The sequence below is a fragment of the Psammomys obesus genome, unplaced genomic scaffold (assembly GCF_907164565.1).
Source record: "Psammomys obesus unplaced genomic scaffold, mPsaObe1.curated_primary_1811, whole genome shotgun sequence".
NCBI lineage: Eukaryota > Metazoa > Chordata > Mammalia > Rodentia > Muridae > Psammomys > Psammomys obesus.
In genome coordinates, this window is record NW_026594216.1 from 3,571,314 (window position 1) to 3,595,056 (window position 23,743).

A 23,743-nucleotide genomic window follows, 5' to 3' on the forward strand; every position below is an offset into this window, starting at 1 on the left:
CCCTAGAAAGGATCCACAGAAGATCCCAAAACTCTTCAGGAGAAATTCCATTTGCTGTATTCGTGCCATTTTCACAGACACTAGCCTACTTCTTAAAAAGACAGCATCATTAAGCTGATGGGAGAGATGAGTTTAATGTCATAGTAAGAGGTCTGTCTGAAGTCTGACACAATAACTCTAGTTTGTTATAAGCAACTAATTTAACAGATGAAAAGATTGGTTTATTCTCACTTATTATGTGTAAGCATCTTTCAGAATTTGCGTAGCTCATGTACTGTTTATGTTCTATAATAATCCAACATTTATCTATTTCCTCTCTACTCAGTATCTTAGGGAGTTGTCGGATGGTAGAGGAAGCACTCGCTTTGATGGAGTCAGGAATCGTGATCCTTTTTCCTCCCTCACCATGCTTGTAAGTGCTGCCGACAACACTGTGAAGTGCCAGCAATATAACTTCTGTGTTTCTTCAAAATCTGTGCGGTGTTTTGTTTGTCTGTTTGTTTGCATAGGAATGGGTCAACCCAGGACACAAGAGGTTTCTTAACTACATAGAAAGAGTCTTGGCAGGAGTCAATAAATCCAGATTTTTTTTTTTCTTATGTGATCTCTTACACTTCATTTAACACTATGAAGTTACACAGGCAGTCCAGCTCATAGTACACTGGGAAAGTTACGTGGCCCCTCTGAGCCTCAAATTTACCATTTGTAAAGCAGAACTTGGCAGAAACCTACGGTACATGACCCTACCATTCAAAGAATCTATAGCTGTATAATTTTTCTCATGAAGTGGAATGGTCAGTTGGTCAGCTACCCATTGGTATTCCAAAAAGAGTTCAATTGGCATACCCTAGAAAGAGCTACTGCAGGCAATCACAGGATTGTGTCTCAGAGTTCATTATAGGAACCTTGATATATTTTCTATCTGGAAAACAACCTATCTTACAAAGACAGCTAGAAAAGTAGAGATTTTTAGCTCACACTTAAAAAGTAGATTGACATTCTAAAATTGACTAGGTAAAGGTTAAAACCTAAAAAAAACAAAAAAGTCAATTTGCTCAAGATGAGCAATTCTTGTCAATAAAGATTGGTAAACCTCTCAAATTTTTCTTCTCTCAAGTGGGAGATTCTTCCCCTCTCCCTGAATATTTGATTTTTTTTTCAGGATTAAAAAGGCAACTATGTCCTAATGTTCATTCAATTTTGGGATAACAACAAAGGTTTCATGAATATGAAATGCTAGTTACACAAATATGAAATGGATCTGTGATGAGGATACTAGATACATGATAAAATAGTCCCAAAAGGCATTGCACTTGAGACCTTAGCTTTCTTTCTAGAACATCAGCAAACAGTGCAAAATTAATGTAGCACACCACAGCATAGCAATTTGCCATGTTGCTACACTAGCCTGATGATTTTTTTCCCTCATTATATAAAATCTAATTAGTTAAAGGGCAACTCAATGGAACTTTTATTTGGGGGAATTAAGAGTATTAAAACAAAGGGGGAAGGGAATCAAACAGACATGGTAGCTCTCCAAATAGAGCAAACATGATCATTAATAAAACTTGGGTGGGTAAATGATTAACCTTTTTATTTTTCCTTCTCACCACTCGAGTTTCTACAACAAATCAGCACTGCACAGAAATATTTGGACACTGTATGGAAAACAACTTTTACAAGGTCTCCAACTGGCATCAAATGTTCTCAATATGAAAACATCTCTGGGCTTTCTCAACAGGCTGATGGATCCCTGCAGGTAGCATTTCCCTTGCTTAATAGTCCTGCCAATTAAATCAAATTAGAGATGAATTTTAAACTCCGTGATGAAGGCAATACTCATTACAAGAGAAAACAGGAAAATGAGATATTTCCCTCAAGTGAACTGTTGTTTCAAATTTAATAATTAGGGCATGGGGGGAGGGGAATGTCAAGCAGTTCCATCACTGTTGTATGCTTTGTATAGCATCACATCAGTGAAATGAAAGTTATTTAGGAGAATAATCTGTAGTGAAGGTTGTGAACCATCAATATCTCTATTTTTTCTTTTGTGCTTATTTAAAATAAAAATTTTCTTTTTCTAAAAGGGACTTTTATATTTGGTTTTCTGGAGGATTTACCTTTCATATCGGAATCATCTGTCATCTACCATTGTAAGAAATAATAATCACGCCCACAAAGCTAGTAAACATTAACCTCTCTTGCCACTCTAATTATACTCTTTGTAACATATTGTTTAGTATGATTAGTGCAACTCTTTGTGCTGCTGGGCTGAGCATTACATAATATATATTGGAAAGTAATGACTAGGTTCTCACTATCAACAAAAACACCCACAATAAACCATCTATTAATTTGTATCATTAGCATAAACAAATGTTCATTTAAATAAAATTGTGAATTATATGTATAGCTCATATAGAGTGATACCTGAGTGAATTGCTATCGTAGGAGGTTAAGTAGAAACAATGATCACAAAGCTCAAATGGCTACAGATCTATTTCTGGATTCATTAATTGCTGATAATACCACGAGTAATTTTTTTTTAAGCCGTGGGTCAAAGCACATCAAAATGACTGGGTTTTAGATCAAGTACTCTTGGGATGTTTGAGGATCCTGTTACCTAGTAAATGGGCAGCAGCAGGTACAAATGACCTTAATGGGAAAAATTTTAAAGTTTTTAAAATACTTCTAGCAAATGACCGGAAAGGATAGCCACTCTGTCTATCCATTGAATCTTAATACTGATGTTGACAATATGAGATCTATACTGAAGTCTATTAGAGCTAAATCTTCCAGCCATTATAAAATATAGCATATGCATGTAAACTTATGGTTACATGCATCAATAGTTTACATTAATAATATACATCATTTATTTTCCATAAAAATTACTCTGATGGTCAGAGACTCATGGGTGTTTCACTTGTTACAGTGAGATCTTCCTAGAGACCTGTCGGGGTTTGTATCCACTGATTTCTTTACAGCAAAGAGAAAAGCCCTGGGAAATGCACAGCTTAGTTCAGTATCCAAGCAGCTTCCTCTTCTCCGTGTCTTGCAACTTGAAACCATCTGCCCATACCCTCTGCATCTTCTAGGCCTGTCAATGAATCATCTACATGTGAATTCTTGCTCTGTGAAGTGGAGAGAAATTCACCAGTGCACACAACAGGCACCATATAAGGCCCAAAGAAGGAACTTGTTAATGCCATCAAAGACACCTGAAAGATACCATCATGGTCGATGGTGAATCTCTTCACCTTAAAAGCCAGGCAACAGGCAAGCTAGTCCTGTGTAATACTGTGTGGGCCCTAAATGCGCTTCCTTCTTGCTGATTAGAAGTTTTAAAAAAGAAACAACCCCCCCCCAAAAAAAAACCAAAACATTTATTGTGCTCTAAGATGAATAGCCAGAGGCATTCAGACTACAGATTATAATTTTGATTCATAGGGTTTTTGTGACAGATATTAGGAGTAAAATTTTCTCAGGTTCCTGATAATAAAGATTAGGACATTTCCCAAAGGCACAACACAGCATCCTTTCGGGTCACCACTGATTTCAAAAGGTAACTGTGCAAAACAAAATTGGAAATTCCTGATTCAATGTGTAAAAGGTCAACATCTGCTGATGCTCAGAGATGGGAGATGGGGTGGAGGCTGCCAGATGAGATGCGGAGTGAGCAGGTACAGTAAGAGGTCCATGCAACACACAACTGGCTCTTGGAACAGGAACACACCCCAGCACCAAAGAACCACTTTTCCATTCATCCATTTCTGAAGCTCTGGACATGCCAGATCATGAGAGCCCTTCTGGTTCCCTCTGCTCTAAAAATGTTCAGAAACAGTTGTCAAGGCCTGAAAGGAGCACTTTGAGGTACATACATAGGCAAACACCAAGTGCTAACGCAGAAATATTAGATTATGAGAGCTGAATGTTCTCATTGGCAAGGTTGTAGCCCAACACCATTTTTGTAAGGTCACAAAGACGGTGCTGCAATTGTAGGCTTAGGTCGGAATGGATGTAACTGCTGCTTCTGATACAGAACAACTGATTCTCGTGGCATCCAACATGTCTAATGCTCTACAAATAAGTGCCCAGGCCTTTCCACAAGTTTAACTAAGCTGGGCTGATTTATGAATTAGAAGAGCTGGTCTTGCATGTATAAGAAGGGGCAAGTTTCTTTATCCAAATTATCAGAGTATTGCTTTTGGAAGGGTGTGGGTTTTGGCAATACTTCAACTGCTGTTATTTACACTGTGAACATTCTCCCTGGTAGAGCTCTTACAGCGCCAGCCTTTGATGAGTGACCATTGTGGGAGCCATTCTTCTTCCTATTGACAGTCCATAACTGAGGCTTCCTCGGTATTTTATTCCTAAATCAGTTACTCTGTAGTTGCTCCAAGGTTTTTGTCATTGGACATAAAGGGCATGCTATAAAAACTGTGTGAAAATATGCTCTGAAACAGCATGGTGCGTGTCTGTAATGAACACTTCCAGCATTGGATCAAGCTGTACTGATTCAGAGAGGAAGAGTAGTTGCAGCCTGAGTTTCTTGTGGTGGCTGGATATGCTCAAGGAAAGGATTATCCAGAGAAGGGAAGGTTTCTCTCTAATCCTTCGGATTTCTATTAAGATTTCTTTAAGAATTTTTGGCAACCATGCTTATATTTGTATATATACACTTTTGTTGCCAACGGGGAAAAAAATGAAGGACCCCAGAATGAATTGACCTCTAGAATTTAGGAGAGAGGAATGGGTGGCATACCAGCTGATTGTAGTTAATTCCTTAGGCTGAGTAGTAATCATAAACCTACCTCCTTCAGGCCTTCACAAAACCTACATTTTAATGCATTAAAAAATTTCCTCCCTGGCTTCGTGGTACTTTCCTTGAATTTCAATGAACAACACCCACAGCACTCATAGATACTCATTCTCTTCTCCTCAGTTAGTAGCAATCCACACTTGGTCCTACAGAGAGAATGCAATCTGTCCTTGGTTACTAAATATGATTACATGGGACAGCACATCTATATGATATGTTTATCTAAGCAAGTGCTTCTCTGTTCAGGTCTCTGTTCGAGTGGCCTTTATGAAGCCAAAGTCATCAGGAAAGTTGGCATCTCACATTTACAGAAGAGTTGTGTATGAATCACCTGTGCCTACTACCATCAGGGAACTTGAATTCTCATGGATTGTGATCTATCGCATCAGAAATGGACACAAGAAAAGAGCTCTGAGGAGCTGAACAACAAAGCAAAGCTGGCCTAGATTTGGTTTGGTGATGGTTTTACTTACTACCAATACTGGAAATGCTGGGAATACCTGCGGAGAAAACAAAACGAAACAAAACATTAAAGAGCTGTTAGCTATTTACTATGTGACATAATTAACTTATAGCAAAAGTCTTAGAACTTGGTAAATACTATTAGTAGAAATCACCACCAAAAAAAACTACACAAAACATGGTGTATATGTATTTACACAAACACACTGGAACCATTTGCAGTAATCCTTGAACTCCTCAGCTCATCAGAATTGAAAAATTAATGTCCGCCAGGATGCCTCGTGACATCAAATATTTTGTGCTTATTTATAATGCTAGTGGATTAAATTCTCTATGGCGCATAACAGATACTGAGCTAGGCTTTTGTCTGGACCATACTACTGAATATACAGCATGTGCACCTCAGCAAATCTACCTGCAAGTGTAGTAGGTCTCTTCAACTGCATCATCAGAAGCATACATTAGCTGCTGAAAAATCATCTGACAGTATGTTTGATTAATTTCACGTAGTCATCCTTTTTACTCCTCTTTTACTCATCAGATATGTGGATTAAGCTCTGTAATAGAAACTTAATCAAGCAGAATAATTCAAGAATACATTATATTGTTCATATTGATCATGGATCCACTGATGATTTCAGCTTCACTTTGATTCACAAATCATGCCAAGTTAGTGGAGCCATTTCAGAGTTTGGCCTGATGTGGTAGAAATGTGGACATGGATTTAGTCTGTGTCCATGTTACCACTCCTACCTAGCAATATAGTACTTTGACGGAGTGCAGTGTCTCAGCAGCCAAGACATCTGAGTCTGAAAGGTGACTCCAATTCCTAAGCTCTTACCAATTTCATGGTTTTGGACAAGTTCTTCATATCAGTGCTCACTTCATTTCATATGTCCCTATCTGTTGCGGGGGTTATATAAATTGATATATGGAAAGTACATAGACCATTATTTCATATGTAGTAGGCTTTCTCTGGGTAGCCTTGGCTGTCCTGGACTTGCTTTGTAGACCATGTTGGCCTCGAACTCACAGAGATCTGCCTGCCTCTGCCTCTCTGAGTGCTGGGATTGCAGGTGTACACCACTACATCCAGCTAAATAGCAGAGATTTACCTCATGACACCAAGCTTATGGTTGGTATATTGGTGACAATGAGGTGAGGTTTAGACAGTCCTGAGAAAGGGTCATGCACTGAGCAATTAGGTAACATTTTAACTATTTCAAGCCTGTTTCCTCATCTGCAAAGGGTCCAATCATATCTATTTTATTAGGGTGCTGTGAGGATTGAACAGGATAATCCTGAAGCATGCCTACTATAGAGTATGCAGCAATAAGTAAGAGCTGTTAATGAGTTGGTCAGAAAGAATCGTTAAGCTGTTTTAGCACTAATCTTCTAACAACTGCCTTCTGTTTAATTGAACTTTTCTCTGAGACTTCCAGCTCTGTAGCCTTTTAAATAAAGCCTTATTTTTCTATGTCCAGGTGAGAAAGGGGAGAATAAAGAATTAAGGATTATTATGGTGTATTGAAAACCTGTAAAGAGGAAAGACAATCTTATTTTCAGTTATTAGGTAAATAAAAGGCTTGATTTTAGGTGTCTGGAATATACTTATTTTGTAATTATGGTTATTGCATATGTTTCTCTTTCTCTCTCTCTCTCTCTCTCTCTTTCTCTATCTGTCTGTCTCTGTGTGTGTGTGTGAGAGAGAGAGAGTAGGGGGTACAGTCACATCGGCGTGTGTATGTAGAGGGCAGAAGCCAATGCTCGGTGTCTTCTGAAAGGCACAAAATTCAAGGAGGCCTAACAGACTCCATGACAGGCCTCAACTTCTCCTCAGAACAGGTAGGCCTGAGTTTCTGTTTCCTGGAAACACTCAGGCACTTACTGGAAAAGCCACAAACTGCCCTGGGCAGAAATCTCCCCTAGACAGGGGAATAGGAAAGTATGTACATTGCTGAAGTCTATAGATAGCTTGTTCAATGTTAGCTAGCCCATCACTTTGCAACAAGCCTGCTTTTGCTAAATGTCACCCAACCATGTAACTGCTAAGCTGGAAATTCCCATTCCTTGCTTATATCTCAATAAAAAAATAACCCTGCCTAACTTCTGTTCCGGGCTCTGGGTATGGATCCAATGTGTTGGTGAAGTCTGGGGGTCTGGTAAAGTCTGGGAGTCTGAGATTAAGTCCAAATAAAGGCTCTTTGCTTTTGCGTATGTGAATCAGACTCCCAGTAGTCTCTGGGAACTTCGAGATCTGGGCATAACATCTTCCTCTATTCCTTTTCATCATATTTTTAGAGACAGTGTTTCTCACTCAGCTTGAATATCCCAGTTTGGGCTAGCAGGCTCCCTAGGGAGCCCCTGTGATCTGTCTGTCTTGCCCCAGCCCACAATGATAGGTTTACAAGCATGTGCCATTGAGCCAGTCTTTTATGTGGGTACTGATGATTCAAACTCAGATTTTCATGGTTGTACAGCAAGCACTTTACCTACTGAGCCATGTCCTCAGCCCCTAAATGTTTGGGGTTTAGGATGTACTTCAGGTCAATACCAATCTCTATTCAATCAAAATTGCAAACTAAATTTTAACATTTCAACTCTCTCCTAAGAACTAAATTTTAAGCTGAATGTGATTTCTGCAAAGGACAGCTAGATTCCAAGCCCAACACTTTAGTCAACTATCTTTACTGCAATGTGACATTGACTTGGTACTGAAATCTTTTTTTTTCCTTCCATTTTTGCAAATTCCCCACTGAGTGAGGTGCAGTGGCAGCATCATAATTTTAGTATCAATTGCAGAAGCTCAGAGTTTCCTCATGATTGAAAACTCTTCTCTCATGCAAGGCACTGCTTGCCTGTTGCAATCCATCAAAGAGAATGGAAGTTAAGATAGCAGGGAGAGACTCTTCATGTGTTTTCAAACTTCCACGGAGGCAGAGAGGGCCATGCATAAATGAAAGGTGAACTGCTCAGGGAGTTCTACCAGACACAATAATAAACAAGCTTGCAAGGCGGCTCACTGCAGTGCTTGCTCCCGTAGAATGCTTCAGAAAGATGCAGAAGTGCTTCTGTTCCTCTGGGGCCATCAGTGCAGGAAAGCCCTGTTCACTCCCAGTACACACACAGTGCTAACTATGACTATGCTGACTGAGATCCTATTTTTCTCATGAAGATGCTATTACCTAACACTGATTGCTTAGAATTCAGGCTCTTCTTCATTCTGTGTGTTTTTTTTTTTTTTTTTGAGGTATTGCCAGATGAATCACTCTTTATTCCATGTCTGTAAAAATGGTAATTGCTCAGAAAAGATTTTTAAACTGCTCATTTGAATAAAGAGTTTTGAAATTGAATATATCTGAACACCATGGGATGCCCATTAATTCAATTCCAAATGTTATTTTCTCCTAATGGTTCCTATTTTAACACCAAAAGTACCTTATTTTGGTTTGTCTATGGACAACCGAAGAACTTAGAAAACCCACTGCGTCCACAAGAAAGGCAATACGTAAGCTAGAGAAATATCTTAGGAAATCAAGGATATAATGCAGGAAGGGCTAGAAATGGGAAGGAAGGTCTCTTCAGGCTCCATAAAACAGCACCAAAGGATCTGATCCCATCTTACAATGGTCACTGCAATCATAAGTATGATTGTGTTTGGCGAAATTGCCTAGGCACAAGTTGGCTTCTTGTAATGTGGTAACTTTGGGGTTAAGAATATTTTTTACCTCTGACACTGAGCTCATAAATGTTTTCTTCCCTTCCTTCTCCATATCACGGCTGTTGGCTGGTCTCTTCATGATCTCACAGCTCTTTGTCTAGGCGTCCATGATGCATTTATTTATTTTTCTGTGATTCAGTTGTGCTTCTCCAAGAGAGCAGAGAGAGCAAGCCCATTGCATTTTCTTTTCTGTGTTTCCACCATTGTCTTGGGACAAAGCATGATACAGTGAAGTTTCACTGCATATCAAAATATTGGTTACGGGAATTGAATATGTGGTTTCACGCTTGCTTGTCAGGTGCTTACCGCAGGCTGTATTTGCTGCCCTCTTTCTCCTTTTTGTTTTGTGATAAGGCCTCACTAAGTTGCTCAGTCTGACCTACAACCCACCCCACATTCCAGAAAGATCTTTATGCTGTGATCCTCCTGCTTCTCCTTCCCTGTGGCAGTGATTAAAGGTCTGATAGGAAGAAGTATTAAATATACAGAGTCCTCTCACCAATTTGCCATCCATGAAACTCACGGGGTGAACCCTAACTAGGTGCTCGACCGGAGAATTTGTCTGGCATTAGATGTCTGGTCCATTTTATTTCTGGTCCTTTGCTCACCTCTTTTCTCTTAATCCTAGTCTTGATTCATTTATTTATGTTGTTGTTTTTTTTTTTTTTAAATTACCCATGGACAAATACAGGGTTTGGGGGACATATAGCATAAAAAATTTAAGAATTCTCTTTAAGAATAAGCATATAACCTTAAGGTTTAAAGTTAGATACGAAATCGAACTTTTTTTTTTTATTTATTTAGAAGGAGTTCAGGAAAGGGCCAGAAATGTAGATTCCATTCGTTTAAATCCATCAAAGATACTTGAGAAAAATATGTAGATGTAGTACATAATAAAAATACACTAACAACAAAAGAAAGGGAGGAGGGAAACAGTATACGCTAATTCTCAAAAAGCTGGTCAAAGGTTGATGTCTTACAGGGATTTAAGACATCATCTTTGTTCTAGGTTATCTCCATGAACCCCTGCACAGAGGTAGCCCATGGCAGGTCAGTGTCCAAGTGGGTTCCATAGTAATGGGAAGAGGGACTGCCTCTGACATAATCTGATTGGCCTGCTCTTTGATCACCTCCCCCTGAGGGGGGAGCAGCCTTACCAGGCCACAGAAGAAGACAATGCAGCCACTTTTGATGAGAACTGATAGACTAAGATCAAAAAGAAGGAGAGGAGAACCTCCCCTATCAGTGGACTTGGGGAGAGGCATGCATGAAGAAGGGGGAGGGAGGGTGGGAACTGCAGGGGAGGAGGGAGGGGCTTATGGCGGAATACAAAATGAATAAAGTGTAATTAATAAAAAAAGTTAAATGAAAAAAAAAAGAAATCATCTTTGCAACCTTTCATTTCACAGAGCTGCAGAAAGAGCAGCAGGCACCTAGGCTGACCCCTTTATATGCAGAACAGGAGCTTGTGACTCACAGGCCTTGTCTGAGCAGTGGAAACTCAGCCTGCTAGAAGCAAACACAGGTGTGGGTGATCTTCAGTGAGAGGCTCTGCAGGGCACTGATGTTTCCAGCACTAAAATGTCACTTCCCTAAAGAATATGTACAAGGAAACCAAAGGGGCATTCATTATGCCACCATGTGCCACAAGACAATGAAGGCAGAAAGAAGCTGGCAACTGTTCATCCCTTCCTATTTTCACATGTATTTTAATATTTATTATAATGGAGTTCTGCTGAAGACAGAGACAATATTCTAATAGAATGTTATATTCTGATAGTTTCTTCATTTTTTGGCTAGCTTTTCCTCCATCAAGCAAATAGCTAAAGGAAGTGTAACTAAACTTAAAGAAGGAAACATGTAGGAAATCTCAAAAAACAAAGCAAAACAAAAAAAAAAAAAAAAAAAAAAAAAAACCCCAATCTGCAGAAGCAGATTAAGGCAGGGCTAAAACTATATACTCCTTTGAGCACCAATGGCAGATCTGCAGCTTTCCATTAAGAGGGAAACAACATGGTAAAAGTTCCATGTGCTTCAGAATGCAAGGAAAAAAACGACCACTGGTGTGATAGATGGTTTGAAAAAAAACCATAAAGCAGGTAAGTAGATCATCTCCAAGTCAGACTGCAGCCATTGGGAATACTTTGTTTTAAAATGCTTTAAAGAAGAGGTCAGGCATGATAAGAAAATATTCTGCAGACTTATCCATATTTTGGAGGGATTGTTTCAGGGTCTTACAGTCTGGGTCTCTAGTCCAAGCTCTTGTTACTAGTAGGTGTTGTCCCTACACCTAGTAGTTGTTGACATTAACTTGACTTCCTGTATCAGTGTACCTGGCAAATGGAAGAAGAAACTCATCAAAGGCAGGATGTCTAGGAAAGGAGACCACCTGAAAAATAGGATGGCATTATTGTGTCAGGAAGCAGGCTGACAACCCGGATGTCCTCAGACTCCCCCTTCTCCTTTGGAGGAAGTCTGACTTTGGTGGGATGTGGGTGCAAGGATGTTTCAGCCTGATGTTATTAACATGAAAGCCATTTAAATTTCCTGCTCTTGTGCTTACAAAGCAGACTTTGGAATATTATCTGACGCCAGGTGCAGCCTTAATTGCAGGAAAGAGGATACACTGGTCATAACGTTTTGAGTATTTTTCATGTCCTAGCAGTTATTTTGTATTATGGATAACAGCATGGTACTTAACCACAGTTTATCTTTCCCTATAGCTATTTCCAGGGGGAGACTATGCTGATCCTATGCTAGCTCCCAATGTGAACATAATAATCATAGTAACTAAATTCAGTGTGGTATGTCTCCAGCTCTATCTTACCTATATTAGTTCATTTAATTTTTATGTCAACTCTATGAATAATAAGGCGAATTTTACAGATGGGGAAAATGTAAGTAGAAAAGGATGTGTCACTTGCCCAAAATCAACCTAGTCAATTGAGAAGAAAACTGAACTTTGAACTCAGAACTAACTTCCTAATTGTAGACTATAACTATCGCTTTATACAATCATTCTGTTTGTTACAGAGCGAAATCTCTTACCTACCATTCTCAAATTTAAACAGAAAATGTGAAAATGGAAAGCTTTTCCCAAAGTACTCCTGAAGCACAACCTAATGTGATATAAAGTAATTTGGAGATAAAGACAGTAACTCTTATGTATTGTCTCCGCTTATTCCCTTGGTGAGAATAATCGTATAAAATGCTTGATTGAGTAAGACTATTGATATTCTATCCTGGGAACTATAGCAACATAATAGGTGTGCACTGTCTTACCATTCAAAATTCTGGAAAGTGTTGCATTCAAAACCATAACTGTCCCCATGAGCTTCAGATAAGGGCATAAAGTCTGGGACTTATGTGTGAACAGCTTGGAATTCTGCTTGTATACTTTGGTTTAGAAGCTTGTTGCATGCCTAGTCTGTCCTGCACATTTTGTACCATGGTGACTGAATAGAGGTTCTCAGCTCCAAGGGCTGAGGTCAGAGATTGGAAGTAGTCCAGTAACCCAGACCTGGAAGGCTCAGGGAGGTCTGTGGAAATTAGCCTGCTAGCATGCCATTTCTAGATGGTTGCGTGAGTAGTGAATTCCAAAGAGCCTGTTTTATTATTGAATTTCCTCCAAGATCTCAGATGGTCTCTCCCTGTTGGAGACTGAAGACTCTGGTATTAGAGTTGATGGACTGTGAAGGCCACATATTCCAGAATGCCTAAGAAGATGGATGTGAAGCCAATCCAGCCATGCATACGTTATAGGATTATTTAGGATTACTCAACCATTTACCAAAATAACTGCTCATGGAACACTTAAAAGAACCAAGAATAAAGCATAGCCATGCTATTACGTAGCTAATGTTTCAGATCCTGTAGCTAGACAGAGCTGAGTTTAAATCTAGCTTTTTCATGCATCAGCCATGATGTCTTAGGAAGTCTTGCTTATTCTGTGTCTGTGTTCCCCTATATTTCAGATGGGATAATAGTAGCTCACACTAAATGGAGATAGTGTGGAAAATTTAAGCCTGTAATATACATAAAGTTTTCAATGAAGTGCCAAAGCCTAAGTAAGCAGAAGTAGCTCTCATTTTAACATTTTTTTTTTAAAAAAAGAAATAGTCAAGCCATTCCATTAAGTCCAGACACACTATCACAAATTAGACTGAGGGAGAAAGAAAGTTTAGGTAGACTTCATTGAGGAGTTAGCATTGAATTTTCTATGGTGTTATGATCTTTACAGACTGCTGGTAAAGCTGGTGTGTACTCATTAAAAAAGACAGGAAGTAGAATTGGTTGATGACAATTAAACCAAGTACTAAAAGAAGAGGATAGGTTGGAATGCTAACAGGGAAATACCCTGAACAACACGTGCAGGAGAGGTTTTAGGGGCATGAATAACAATCAGAGTTTTGTGAAGCCACAAGACTTACAGAAGAGCCTATCTAGTGTTTTAATGCAGAGTGCAGCTCAAGTCCCAGTGGAGGCTGCCATTCAAATAACCTGAAATGTATATGTATCAGGGGAAAGACAAACCTTGGTTTAAGTCTTCATCTCACCCCTACTACCCATGTAAACCTTAATCACAAGAATCATAATCATATGTTTCTACACGTGAAAACATTAAATCAAAATATTAAGTGTGCAGAACAAAGAGAGAATACTAAATGTGCAAGGGAAAAAGGTCAAGTCAGATATAAAGGCAAACCTATCAGAATTACATCTGATTTCTCATCAGAAACTCTGAAAGCCAGAAGGGCCTGGACAGATATGTCACAGACACTAAGAGACCTCAGATGTCATTCCTGACTACCATACTCAGCAAAACTTTTAATCACCATAGAGGGAAAAAGCAAGATATTCCCTGACAAAAACACATTTACAGAGTATCTATCCACAAATCCAACAAGACAGAAGATACACCAACCCAAGGAGGCCAAGTACACCCATAAAAACACAGGAAATAAATAACCCCACATCAGCAAAACCAAAAGAAGAGAATCACACACACTCTACCACCACCAACATCAAAATAGCAGGAAGTAACAACTGCTTATTAATATCTCTCAACATCAATGGCATCAACTCCCAACAAAAAGACACAGGTTAACAGAATGGATAAAAAAAAAAATTGTAGCCATCTTTCTGCTACATACAAGCAACACACCTCAGCAATAAAGATAGATATTACTGCAGAGTAAAAAAGGGATGAAAAAAGGGTTTTCCAAGCAAACAAACCAAAGAAACAAGCTCGAGTAGCCGTTCTAGTATCTAATAAAATAGACTTTCAACCAAAATTAATCAAAAGAAATTGAGAAGGACACTTTATACTCATTTAAAGGAAAATCCACCAAGACAACATCTCAATGCTGAACATCTATGCCCCAAATGTAAGGCCAACCTCATTCATAAAAGAAACATTACTAAACCTTAAATCACATCGAACCCCACATTTTAATAAAGGTAGCCTTCAACATCCTACTCTCTCCAATAGATAAGTCATCAAGACAGAAACTAAATGGGGAAATAAAGAAACCAACAGACATCATGAATCAAATGAACCTAACAGATCTCTACAGAACATTCCACCCCAAAACAAGAGAATATACATTCTTCTCAGCACTTTATGGAACTTTCTCCAATATTGACCATATACTCAGTCACAAAACAAGTTTCAACAGATATAAGAAGAGTGAAATAACCTCCTTCATCTTATCAGACCACCATAGAATAAAGCTGGAACTCAACAACAGAAATAACAGAAAGCTTACAAACTCATGGGAACTGAAAAAGTCCCTACCGAACGACCACTAAAGACTTCCTAGAATTCAATGAAAATGAAAGCACAACATACCCAAACTTATGGTACACAATGAAAGCAGTGCTAAGAGGAAAGTTGATAGCACTAAGCACCTTCATAAAGAAATTGGAGAGATCCCATACTAGTAACTTAGCAGCACACCTGAACGCTCTAGAACAGAAAAAATAACAGACACACTTAAGAGGAGTAGATGACAGAAAAAAATCAAACTCAGAGCAGAAATCAATAAATAGTAAACAAAGAGAATGATACAAAGAATCAATGAAACCAAGAGCTGGTTCTTTGAGAAAATCAACAAGGTAGACAAACCCTTAACCAAACTAAAAGGCAAAGGAAGAGTATACAAATTAACAAAATTAGAAATGAAAAGGGGGACCTAACAACAGGCACTGACAAAATCACCCAAATCATTAGGACTTACTTCAAAAGCCTATATTCCATAAAATTGGAAAATCTAAAGGAAATGGATGATGTTTGGATAGATTTCACCTACCAAAGCTAAATTAAGAGCAGACAAACAGTTTAAACCCCCTAAAGAAATAGAAGCAGCCATAAAAAAAAGAAGCCCAGGTCCAGATCGTTTTAGCACAGAATTCTACCAGATCTTCAAAGAAGAGCTAATACCAATACTCTTTAAACTATTCCACAAAATAAAAACTGAAGGAACATTGTCAAATTCATTCTATGATGCCACAGTCACTCTGATACCTAAACCACTCAAAGACTCAACAAATAAAGAGAATTTCAGACCAATTTTACTCATGAACATTGATGAAAAAATATTCAATAAAATACTCACAAACTGAATCCAAGAACACATCAGATACATCAACAATCATGACGACGTCAGCTTTATCCCAAAGATGCAGGGATGGTTCAACATACAAAAATCCACCAACATAATCCACCATATAAACATATTACAAGGGAAAAAAAAACTCGTATGATTATGTCATTAGATGCAGTAAAAGCCTTTGAAAAAAATTCAATATCCCTTCAAGAGGAAAGTCTTGGAAAGATCAGGGATATAAGGCCCATATCTAAACATAAAAAAGACTATATGCAGCATGCCAATTGCCAACATCAAAATAAATGGGAGAACTCAAAGCAATTTCAGTAAAATCAGGGACGAGGCATACAAATCAGAAGAAGTCATCACTATTTTAGATATGACAGTGTGCATAAGTGACCCTAAAACCTCCACCAGAGAACTCCTACAGCTGATAAACAGACTCAGCAATGTGGTTGGATAGAAAATTAACTCAAAAAAAAAAATCAGTAGCCCTCCTATACATAAGTGTCAAACAGGCTGAGAAAGTTATTAGAGAAACTACACCCTTTACAATAGCCACAAAAAGTATAAAGTATCTTGCTGTAAAGTTAATTAAGCAAGTGAAAGACCTCTATGACAAGAACTTCAAGTCTCTGAAGAAAGAAATTGAAGAAGATATCAGAAGATGGAAAGATCTCCCATGTTCATGGATCAGTAGGATTAACATAGTAAAAATGGCCATCTTACCAAAGGCAATCTACAGAGTCAATATAATCCCCATCAAAATAGCAACACAGTTCTTTACACAGGAGACAACTTCCTCAACAGAATAACAGCAGCTCAGGCTCTATGATCAGCAATTAATAAATGGAAACTTGAAACTTAAAAGCTTCTGTGAAGTAAAGGACACGGTTAATAAAACAAAAGAATCTAGAGATTGGGAAAAGATCTTCACCAATCCTACATTCAACAGAGGGCTAATATCCAAAATAAATATTGAACTCAAGAAATCAAACACCAATAAACAAAATAAATCAATTTAAAAATAGGGCACAGAACTAAAAAGGGGAATCCTGAATAACCAAGAAGCACTTAAAAAAACGCTCACCCCCTGAGGGGGGAGCAGCCTTCCCAGGCCACAGAGGAAGACAATGCAGCCTCCCTGATGAGCCCTGATAGACTAGGATCAGAAGGAAGGAGAGGAGGACCTTCCCTATCAGTGGACTTGCGGAGGGGCACTCGTGGAAAAGGGGAAGGGAGGGTGTGATGGGAGGGAGGCTACGGGGGGATACAAAGTGAATAAAGTGTAATTAATAAAAATTAAAATAAAAAGTATTAAAAAAGAAATGCTCAGCTTCTTTAGTCATCAGGGAAATACAAACCAAAAGGACTCTGAGATTCCATCTCATACCAGTCTGAATGGCTGAGATCAAAATCTAAAGTGACAGCACATGCTGGCAAGGGTGTGGAGAAAGGTGAACACTCCTCCATTGCTGGTGGGAATGTAAACTTGTTCAACCACTTTGGAAATCAATCTGGCTCTTTCTTAGAAAACTGGGAATAACTTTACCTCAAGATCCAGCTATATGTCTCCTGGGTACATACCCAAAAGATGCTCTGCCATACAAGGACACTTGCTCAATTATGTTCATCACAGCTACGTTCATAATAGTCAGAATCTTGAAACAACCCAAATGTCCCTCAACTGAAGAAGAGGTTAATAACAACAACAAACTGTGGCACATTTACACAATGGAATACTACTTAGCGATTGAAAACTAGGAAATCATGAAACTTTCAGGCAAATGGATGGAACTTAGAAAAGATCATCCTGTGTGAGGTAATCTAGACCCAGAAAGACACACATGGTATGTACTCACTTATAAGTGATTTAGCCATATGGTACAGGAAACGCAGACTACGAGTCACAGACCCAAAGAAGATAATTAACAAGGAGGATCCAAGGGAAGATGAATAAATCTCACTCAGCAGTGGCGATAGAATAGACAGAAGTAATGCTCAAAGAGAGGGCATCACGTAGGAGAGGGGGTGCAGAGAGTTAAGAGGATGGAGATCAGACCTGGGGAGAGTGAGGGTGAGAGGACAGAAGGCCTGTAGAGAAAAGAGAAACTGAGGGTGTGGGCATCTCTGTGACAAGTTGGAGACCTAAGTCAAGGGAGGCTCCTAGGAGAACGTGAGGGGTACTCAAGCAGAGAATCTAGTAGCAGAGGGCATAGAGACTGAAGAGGACACCCACGGACTAGACTAGTCTCCTAGCAGAGGGAGGGGAACACCACCCACGCACCCACAAAACTTCTACCCAAAATTTACCCTGCCCACAAGATGCGCAGGGATAAAAATAGAGCAGATAGAGCAGAGATTAATGGAATGCCCAAGCAATGCTTGGCCCAACCGAAGACCCACCTTATCAGAGGGTGCCAACCCCTGACACTATGGATGACACTCTGCTAAAATTGAAGAGAGCGGATTGTCAGGGCGGACGCTGAGACTTATGGCCGATGATCGGGCGGAGTGCATGGAACCTTATGTAAGACATGGGAAATAGTAGGATCTGGAGAAGACGGGAACCCCACAAGGAGAGCAACAGAGCCAGAAAATTTGAACACAGGGGTCTTCCCAGAGACTCATACGCCAACCACGTACCAGGCATGGAGATGGCCTAGGGCCCCTGCGCAGATGTGGTCCATGGCAGTTTAGTGTCTAAGTGGGTTACATGGTGATGGGAGGAGGGACTGCTTCTGGCATAGTCTGGTTGGCCTGCTCTTTCATCACCTCCCCCTGAGGGGAGGGCCGCCTTATCAGGCCAGGGAGGATGACAATATGGTCACTTCTGATGTGATCTGGTGGACTGGGATCGAAGGGAAGCGGAGGAGGGCCTTCTCTATTGGTGGACTTGGGGAGGGGCATGCGTGAGGGGGAGAGGGAGGGTGTGACTGGAAGGGGAGGAGGGTGGGGCTTATGGGGGAATGCAGGGTGGATAAAGTGTAATTAATAAAAATAAAAAAAAAGGTGAGAGTTGCCTTCTGAGAGGCACTACAGCAGCCATTCAAAACAGATGCTGCGACGCACAGCCTTACATTGGTCGATGTGAGTAGGGAGTCTTGTGGAATAGTGGGAAGAAAGAGAAAAGGACCTAGAAGCGAGCGGAGCTCCACAAGAAAAACACCAGAGGCAACTAACCAGGGCCTAGAGGAGTTTGCTGAGACTGAAGCATCAAACAAGGGCCATTCATGAACTGGGCCTAGGCCCTCTATAGATATGTAGCAGATGGGTAGCTAGGCTTCAAGTGGGTCCTCTGGTAGGAGAAATAGGGACTGCACTGGACCCCTGTCAGTGCAGGGATCCCCCTCACTTGCCAGCTTTTAAATCACTTTCCCCTTGCAGGACTGCCTTGACAGGCCACAGGGGAAGAGGACAGTTTCAGTCTTGATGCAACCTGATGAGCTGGGGTGGATGGGAAAGTCATCTTTTCTGAGGAAAAGGGAAGGGGAAGAGGGAAGGGAGGGGACATGGAATTGGTAGGGGAGGAGAAAAGGGGCTACAGGGATGTTACGTGAATAAAATAAAAAAAAAAAAAAGAGGAAAAAAAGTTTCCATGCTTGAAAATTAAAAACTATAGCATTGATCTTATAGCATCTGTGTGAGTCTAGAAGGGACTAGTGCATTTAGGAAACTGACTGGATAATGATGCACCAGTGTGTACATCTGGGACTATAGAAACTGGTCAATGCAAATTTAATATCAGGGAAAAGAACAGAATAGTCATCAAATTATTTCCCACTGCTCAGAGGAGTAGGAGATATTGTACAACAATTCAAGTTGGATATCTGAAGAGACAAATAATGTCAATGTCAGAGCGATTTAATTTTCCTTATTTGAAGAACATTAGATCTTTTACAGAAAAGAAAAAAATATATATATAAAATACATCTTACCTGACTATGTTTTTGTCTGTTTCCCTGGTGTTTTTAAGGCCAAGATGCAAGCAACTGTTTAGCGCGCCATGCCCCACAAGAATGCTTTGTAGAAAACTATTAAGTGTTCAATGAAATACGTAAGTTTGGTAAATAGTTAATTTATGGCAGAGCTTCATAGATATTTCTAATAATGGGATGCAAATATATAAAAATTAGTATAGAATTTTCTAAATCTTATTTTGCCATAGAATTAAAAAGATGGTGTGTTTTTCTGTGTATGGTGCATGTAGTCAGGTTTTGCATGCTTAAATCTGGCATATGCCTGCCATGTCGCATGTATGAAGGTCATAAAAACAGCCTCAGGAATCAGAAGTTGCCTTTCACTTGTTTGAGAGAGGACTTCTTGTTGTTTCTCGCTGCATACCCTTGTCTAGCTGGCTCATGAGCTTCTTGCAGCTGTAGTTCTCAACCTCCCGGATGCTGTGACCCTTTAGTATAGTTCCTCATTCTGTGAGGCCCAATCATCAAATTATCTTGATTGCTACTTCATAACTGTAATTTTGCTACCGTTATAAATCATAATTCAAATATCTGTGTTTTCTGATGGTCTTAGGACACCCCTGTGAAAGGGCTGTTAGAGCCCAGAAGCACTGTTCTACATTTTCCTGTCTCCACTGCTCATCTCAAGGTGGCGGTGCTGGGACCTCGGTGTTCACTACCCTATCTGGCTTTAAGTGACTTCTGTGTATCTAAATTCAGGTCTATACATCTGTATATAAATTGCTTTACTCACTGATTCATCTCCCAAGCCTGTCATAAAATTTTACTAAGGGTAGAAGAATACCATTTGAGAGACAGTTTTTTGGAGATATGGCTTTTATGGGGAAATTATTAAATTGCATGTGGGAAAACATCATGCTTTTCCACAAGGGTAAAAGTTTGAGGATTGCCACTTGATACCTTTATTTATGATCTAGACAATAGGAATTAAGAGAATCATGATTAGGCATTATCTTGTTTCTACTTAGAAAGAGCTTGTTTCTACTTAGAAAATAAAAATAAAATTTAAAGGACATTTGAGAATGCATTTCATTTTAAAAGAAATAAAAATCATTAGGGAGACATTTCTATAATACATAATCTTTTAGGAGAAGGGAGAAAGATCTTGATGAACATGCACATGCCTTTAAAGGCATTGAGTCTTAAATATAGAAACAATAAAAAACATTATCAAAGTAATTTTTACTTGGCACTGGCCAAGTTTATCATAGTAAAAAGCACAGAGTAGAGTGATACAGCCAGCTGACTGAATGATTTTATTTGTGAGTATTGGTACTCTATATACTTCTTTCTTTGTGCTATATATGTCATGAGAAAGAGGCTTTTGGTTGCTCTAAAATGCAATAACTTCAAAGCTTAAGGACACTTAGCAAGGTCCCAGTTTGAGTTGTTCCTAAATGGTAGTGTGAGTGTCCTTGAAGTGGATCTTATGGCAAAGATCTCCTGCCTTTGTAGCTCAAACCTGTGAATGTATAAAGAATTTGATGCTATCCTGCCTACCTGTGTAGAGTAGAGATCATTTCTGACTAGTGGCATTTCTAGGCCATCAAGATACATGTTGAAGGTTGCAGTCCCTTCTTTTTTATCCCGATGAGTTGCTTGTTTTTGGTTTTAGTGGAGATACGACATCCTAAGAGTGTCTCTTAGACAGGTGACTGGCAATGCATTGCCTAAAGTCTTGTGAGGATGTGTGTGTACGTGTAGGAACATTTGCTAACATATGCACACACTTGAGAACAAGCAATATGGAAAATGAACCATGAAAGTGCAAGAGGTTCTGGAAAACAAAGTGAAATTCTACGGACCTTTCTAGAATAATATGTTATAAAAAATAAACTAGAGATCCTTAAGAAGAAAGATGCCTTTTGTATAAGCATTGTAGAAGAGAAGAACTTGATACTTAAGTTGAAGAATGATAGTAATGAACTAGAGGACTTCTAAGCCAGGCAACCAAGTATGAGACATGGAAACATTTTCACATGAAGATGAGCTATTTGTTGGGAAATTATTAACCTGGAATAAATAAATCCAGGATAAATAGAGTTCTTATACTACCTAGAGATAAAGGGTCTAGATTAGGAGATAGTCAACATTGTACTTATGAAAAAAAATACTATAATAAGTGTTCAACAAAGGGCAAAGCTGTCTTATATAAAAGAAACTTAAAAATAAATTTTTTTGTACACTTCATGACAGGTGTTTTGCAAAGTCTACTGCGTGAATTAGCTTCTTAATCTTCTCAACATCCCTGTGAGGGTAGAAACTGTTATCCTAGCACTTAGCATGGGAAGCAGGATGTCGGCAAGGATAGATTATTAGCAAATAGAGGAACTCAGATTTGATCTTGTAACACACTGACAAATTGTGAAAGTGTTTATTGCCATTTTGGGGTGTTTTAATCACAATACGAACTGTTAGAAAAATGTGTTGATTTCAAGACTTTTTATATAATTTCTAAAGTCTTTCACCAAGTCTGGAATATTGACTTGTCTCCTTAGCCAATTGTTAGCCATTGGGTCTATATGTCATTTTCCAGCTTGAACACAGTTGTGAAAGAATTACAGTAGTCTGTAGAAAAGGCCAGTAAAATCAGGAGCAGGGACAGTTAAACAACCAGGGTTATAGGAAAAATGAAAGGAGGTTATGCTCACTTGGCCAGGGCTAACTTGGTGGTAGTTAATATGCAAAGGGTTATGGAAAACAAAACAAAACAAAAAAAATCATACTACGGAGACTGTAACAAGATGCTCATTTCATGGAGGGAATGTCTCAGAAAACCAATTGTTTGAGGCACAGTAAGTAGAACAGGGCAGTGTTAGGGTGAAGCCGATGTTTTTAATAGTAGCCTATCCATTGCCCTTCTAGTGACCTTGGCAAGGCTTGGCCCTAAACATGAACCAGAATGCTACCAAGTATGTATGTATTTAGCCCTCTTTCATATTCTCCCATTAAAGGATCATCCAAACCTAGGGTGAAATCTGAGCCATTTTCACTTAGGGAAAGCTTTGAACTAAGTTTGACAACTGTGATGATGGGAGTTCTCGGGTAGCCAGACATATGAGACTGCAACAGATAACCTCAGGAGATCCCTTCCAAAGTCACAAGTCCACGGCTTTCAATAACCGCAGAAGGCTCATAGTCCCCATTAATAAAATCACCTGAAAAAAAAAATCAATGTTTTTTTGCTTAACAGAGCTTTAATATACTAATTTTAGTAGCAAGATGTCAGTTTCTCCTTTAACGCAGAGAGAAACTGAATATTCTTGCAAAGGGATTCTTAACCTCTGGGAGGACTCTTTTCTGCTTCATAGAAATGTATCCTAATTTCATGCCCCCACACTTCTTAGCTTGTTACCTGGTCCATTACTCCAACATGTAACTCAATAAAGCTCAGGGTCTTGTGATACTGGTTTTCAGCTCTGGCTTCTCCCAGCTGCTGCTTTGAAGAACCAGATAACATTTTTTAGCTTTGCATGGATCCCGTGGCTTGCTGTTCAACTTCTCATTGTCCTGTGGCTCTTCTGACTTCTTGCTGCATGGTTTTACGGTAATCTTGCCCTTTCTCGGCTTTTTAAAGAGGGAATACCTTAGGCGTTTCCAGGTGGCTAATCTTTCCATCTGCAGAATTCTGCAGATTACTCAGGAAACAGTTCTTTTACTCCTTATACAGGTAAAATTTGGACTTTACATATGCAGGGATGTCACTGGGCTATTCACCTAAGTCTTAACAGGACATCTCACATGGCCGCTCTGAACACAGGTACTGCCTATGCTCTTTCAGACAAAAGCCTCTTTTCTTCATGTTGCACCATGAGGCTTCCAGTCATGCTTTTTACTCAAAGGCATCCCTTCCTCAGAGAGTCCTGAGCAGGCATGGTCAATGGCTGGCACTTGGAAAATGCAGTTGTCTCTCTAGGCAACATTACAGCCGACCTAGAACTGGAGGGGCCAACCTCTTCTGGACAAAGCATTTTTTTTTTTTTTGGTTTACTCACTGAGAGAAATGGAAGTGTCAATACCAAAAGGTTTTCATAGCCTGTGCTATTTTAATAGCACATTAATTTGGAAGAGGGAAAAACTCACCTCAGTTTCACCTACTTAGAACCAAACTGTTTCTGTGATTTTTAAGAATTATTTTGCAACACATATA

At 39.3% G+C, this 23,743-nt stretch overlaps 1 protein-coding gene across 7 annotated transcripts in view; it reads right to left on the minus strand.

The window, feature by feature from the left end:
- Ntng1 (netrin G1) overlaps positions 1 to 23,743 on the minus strand; it is a 359,263-nt gene that overhangs the window by 69,422 nt on the left and 266,098 nt on the right. For all 7 annotated transcript variants that reach the window (XM_055618146.1, XM_055618143.1, XM_055618140.1 and 4 more), the window contains exon 5: positions 5,296 to 5,322. In XM_055618146.1, coding sequence (XP_055474121.1) covers positions 5,296 to 5,322 — 27 coding nt within the window. The remainder of the gene's footprint in view (positions 1 to 5,295; positions 5,323 to 23,743) is intronic.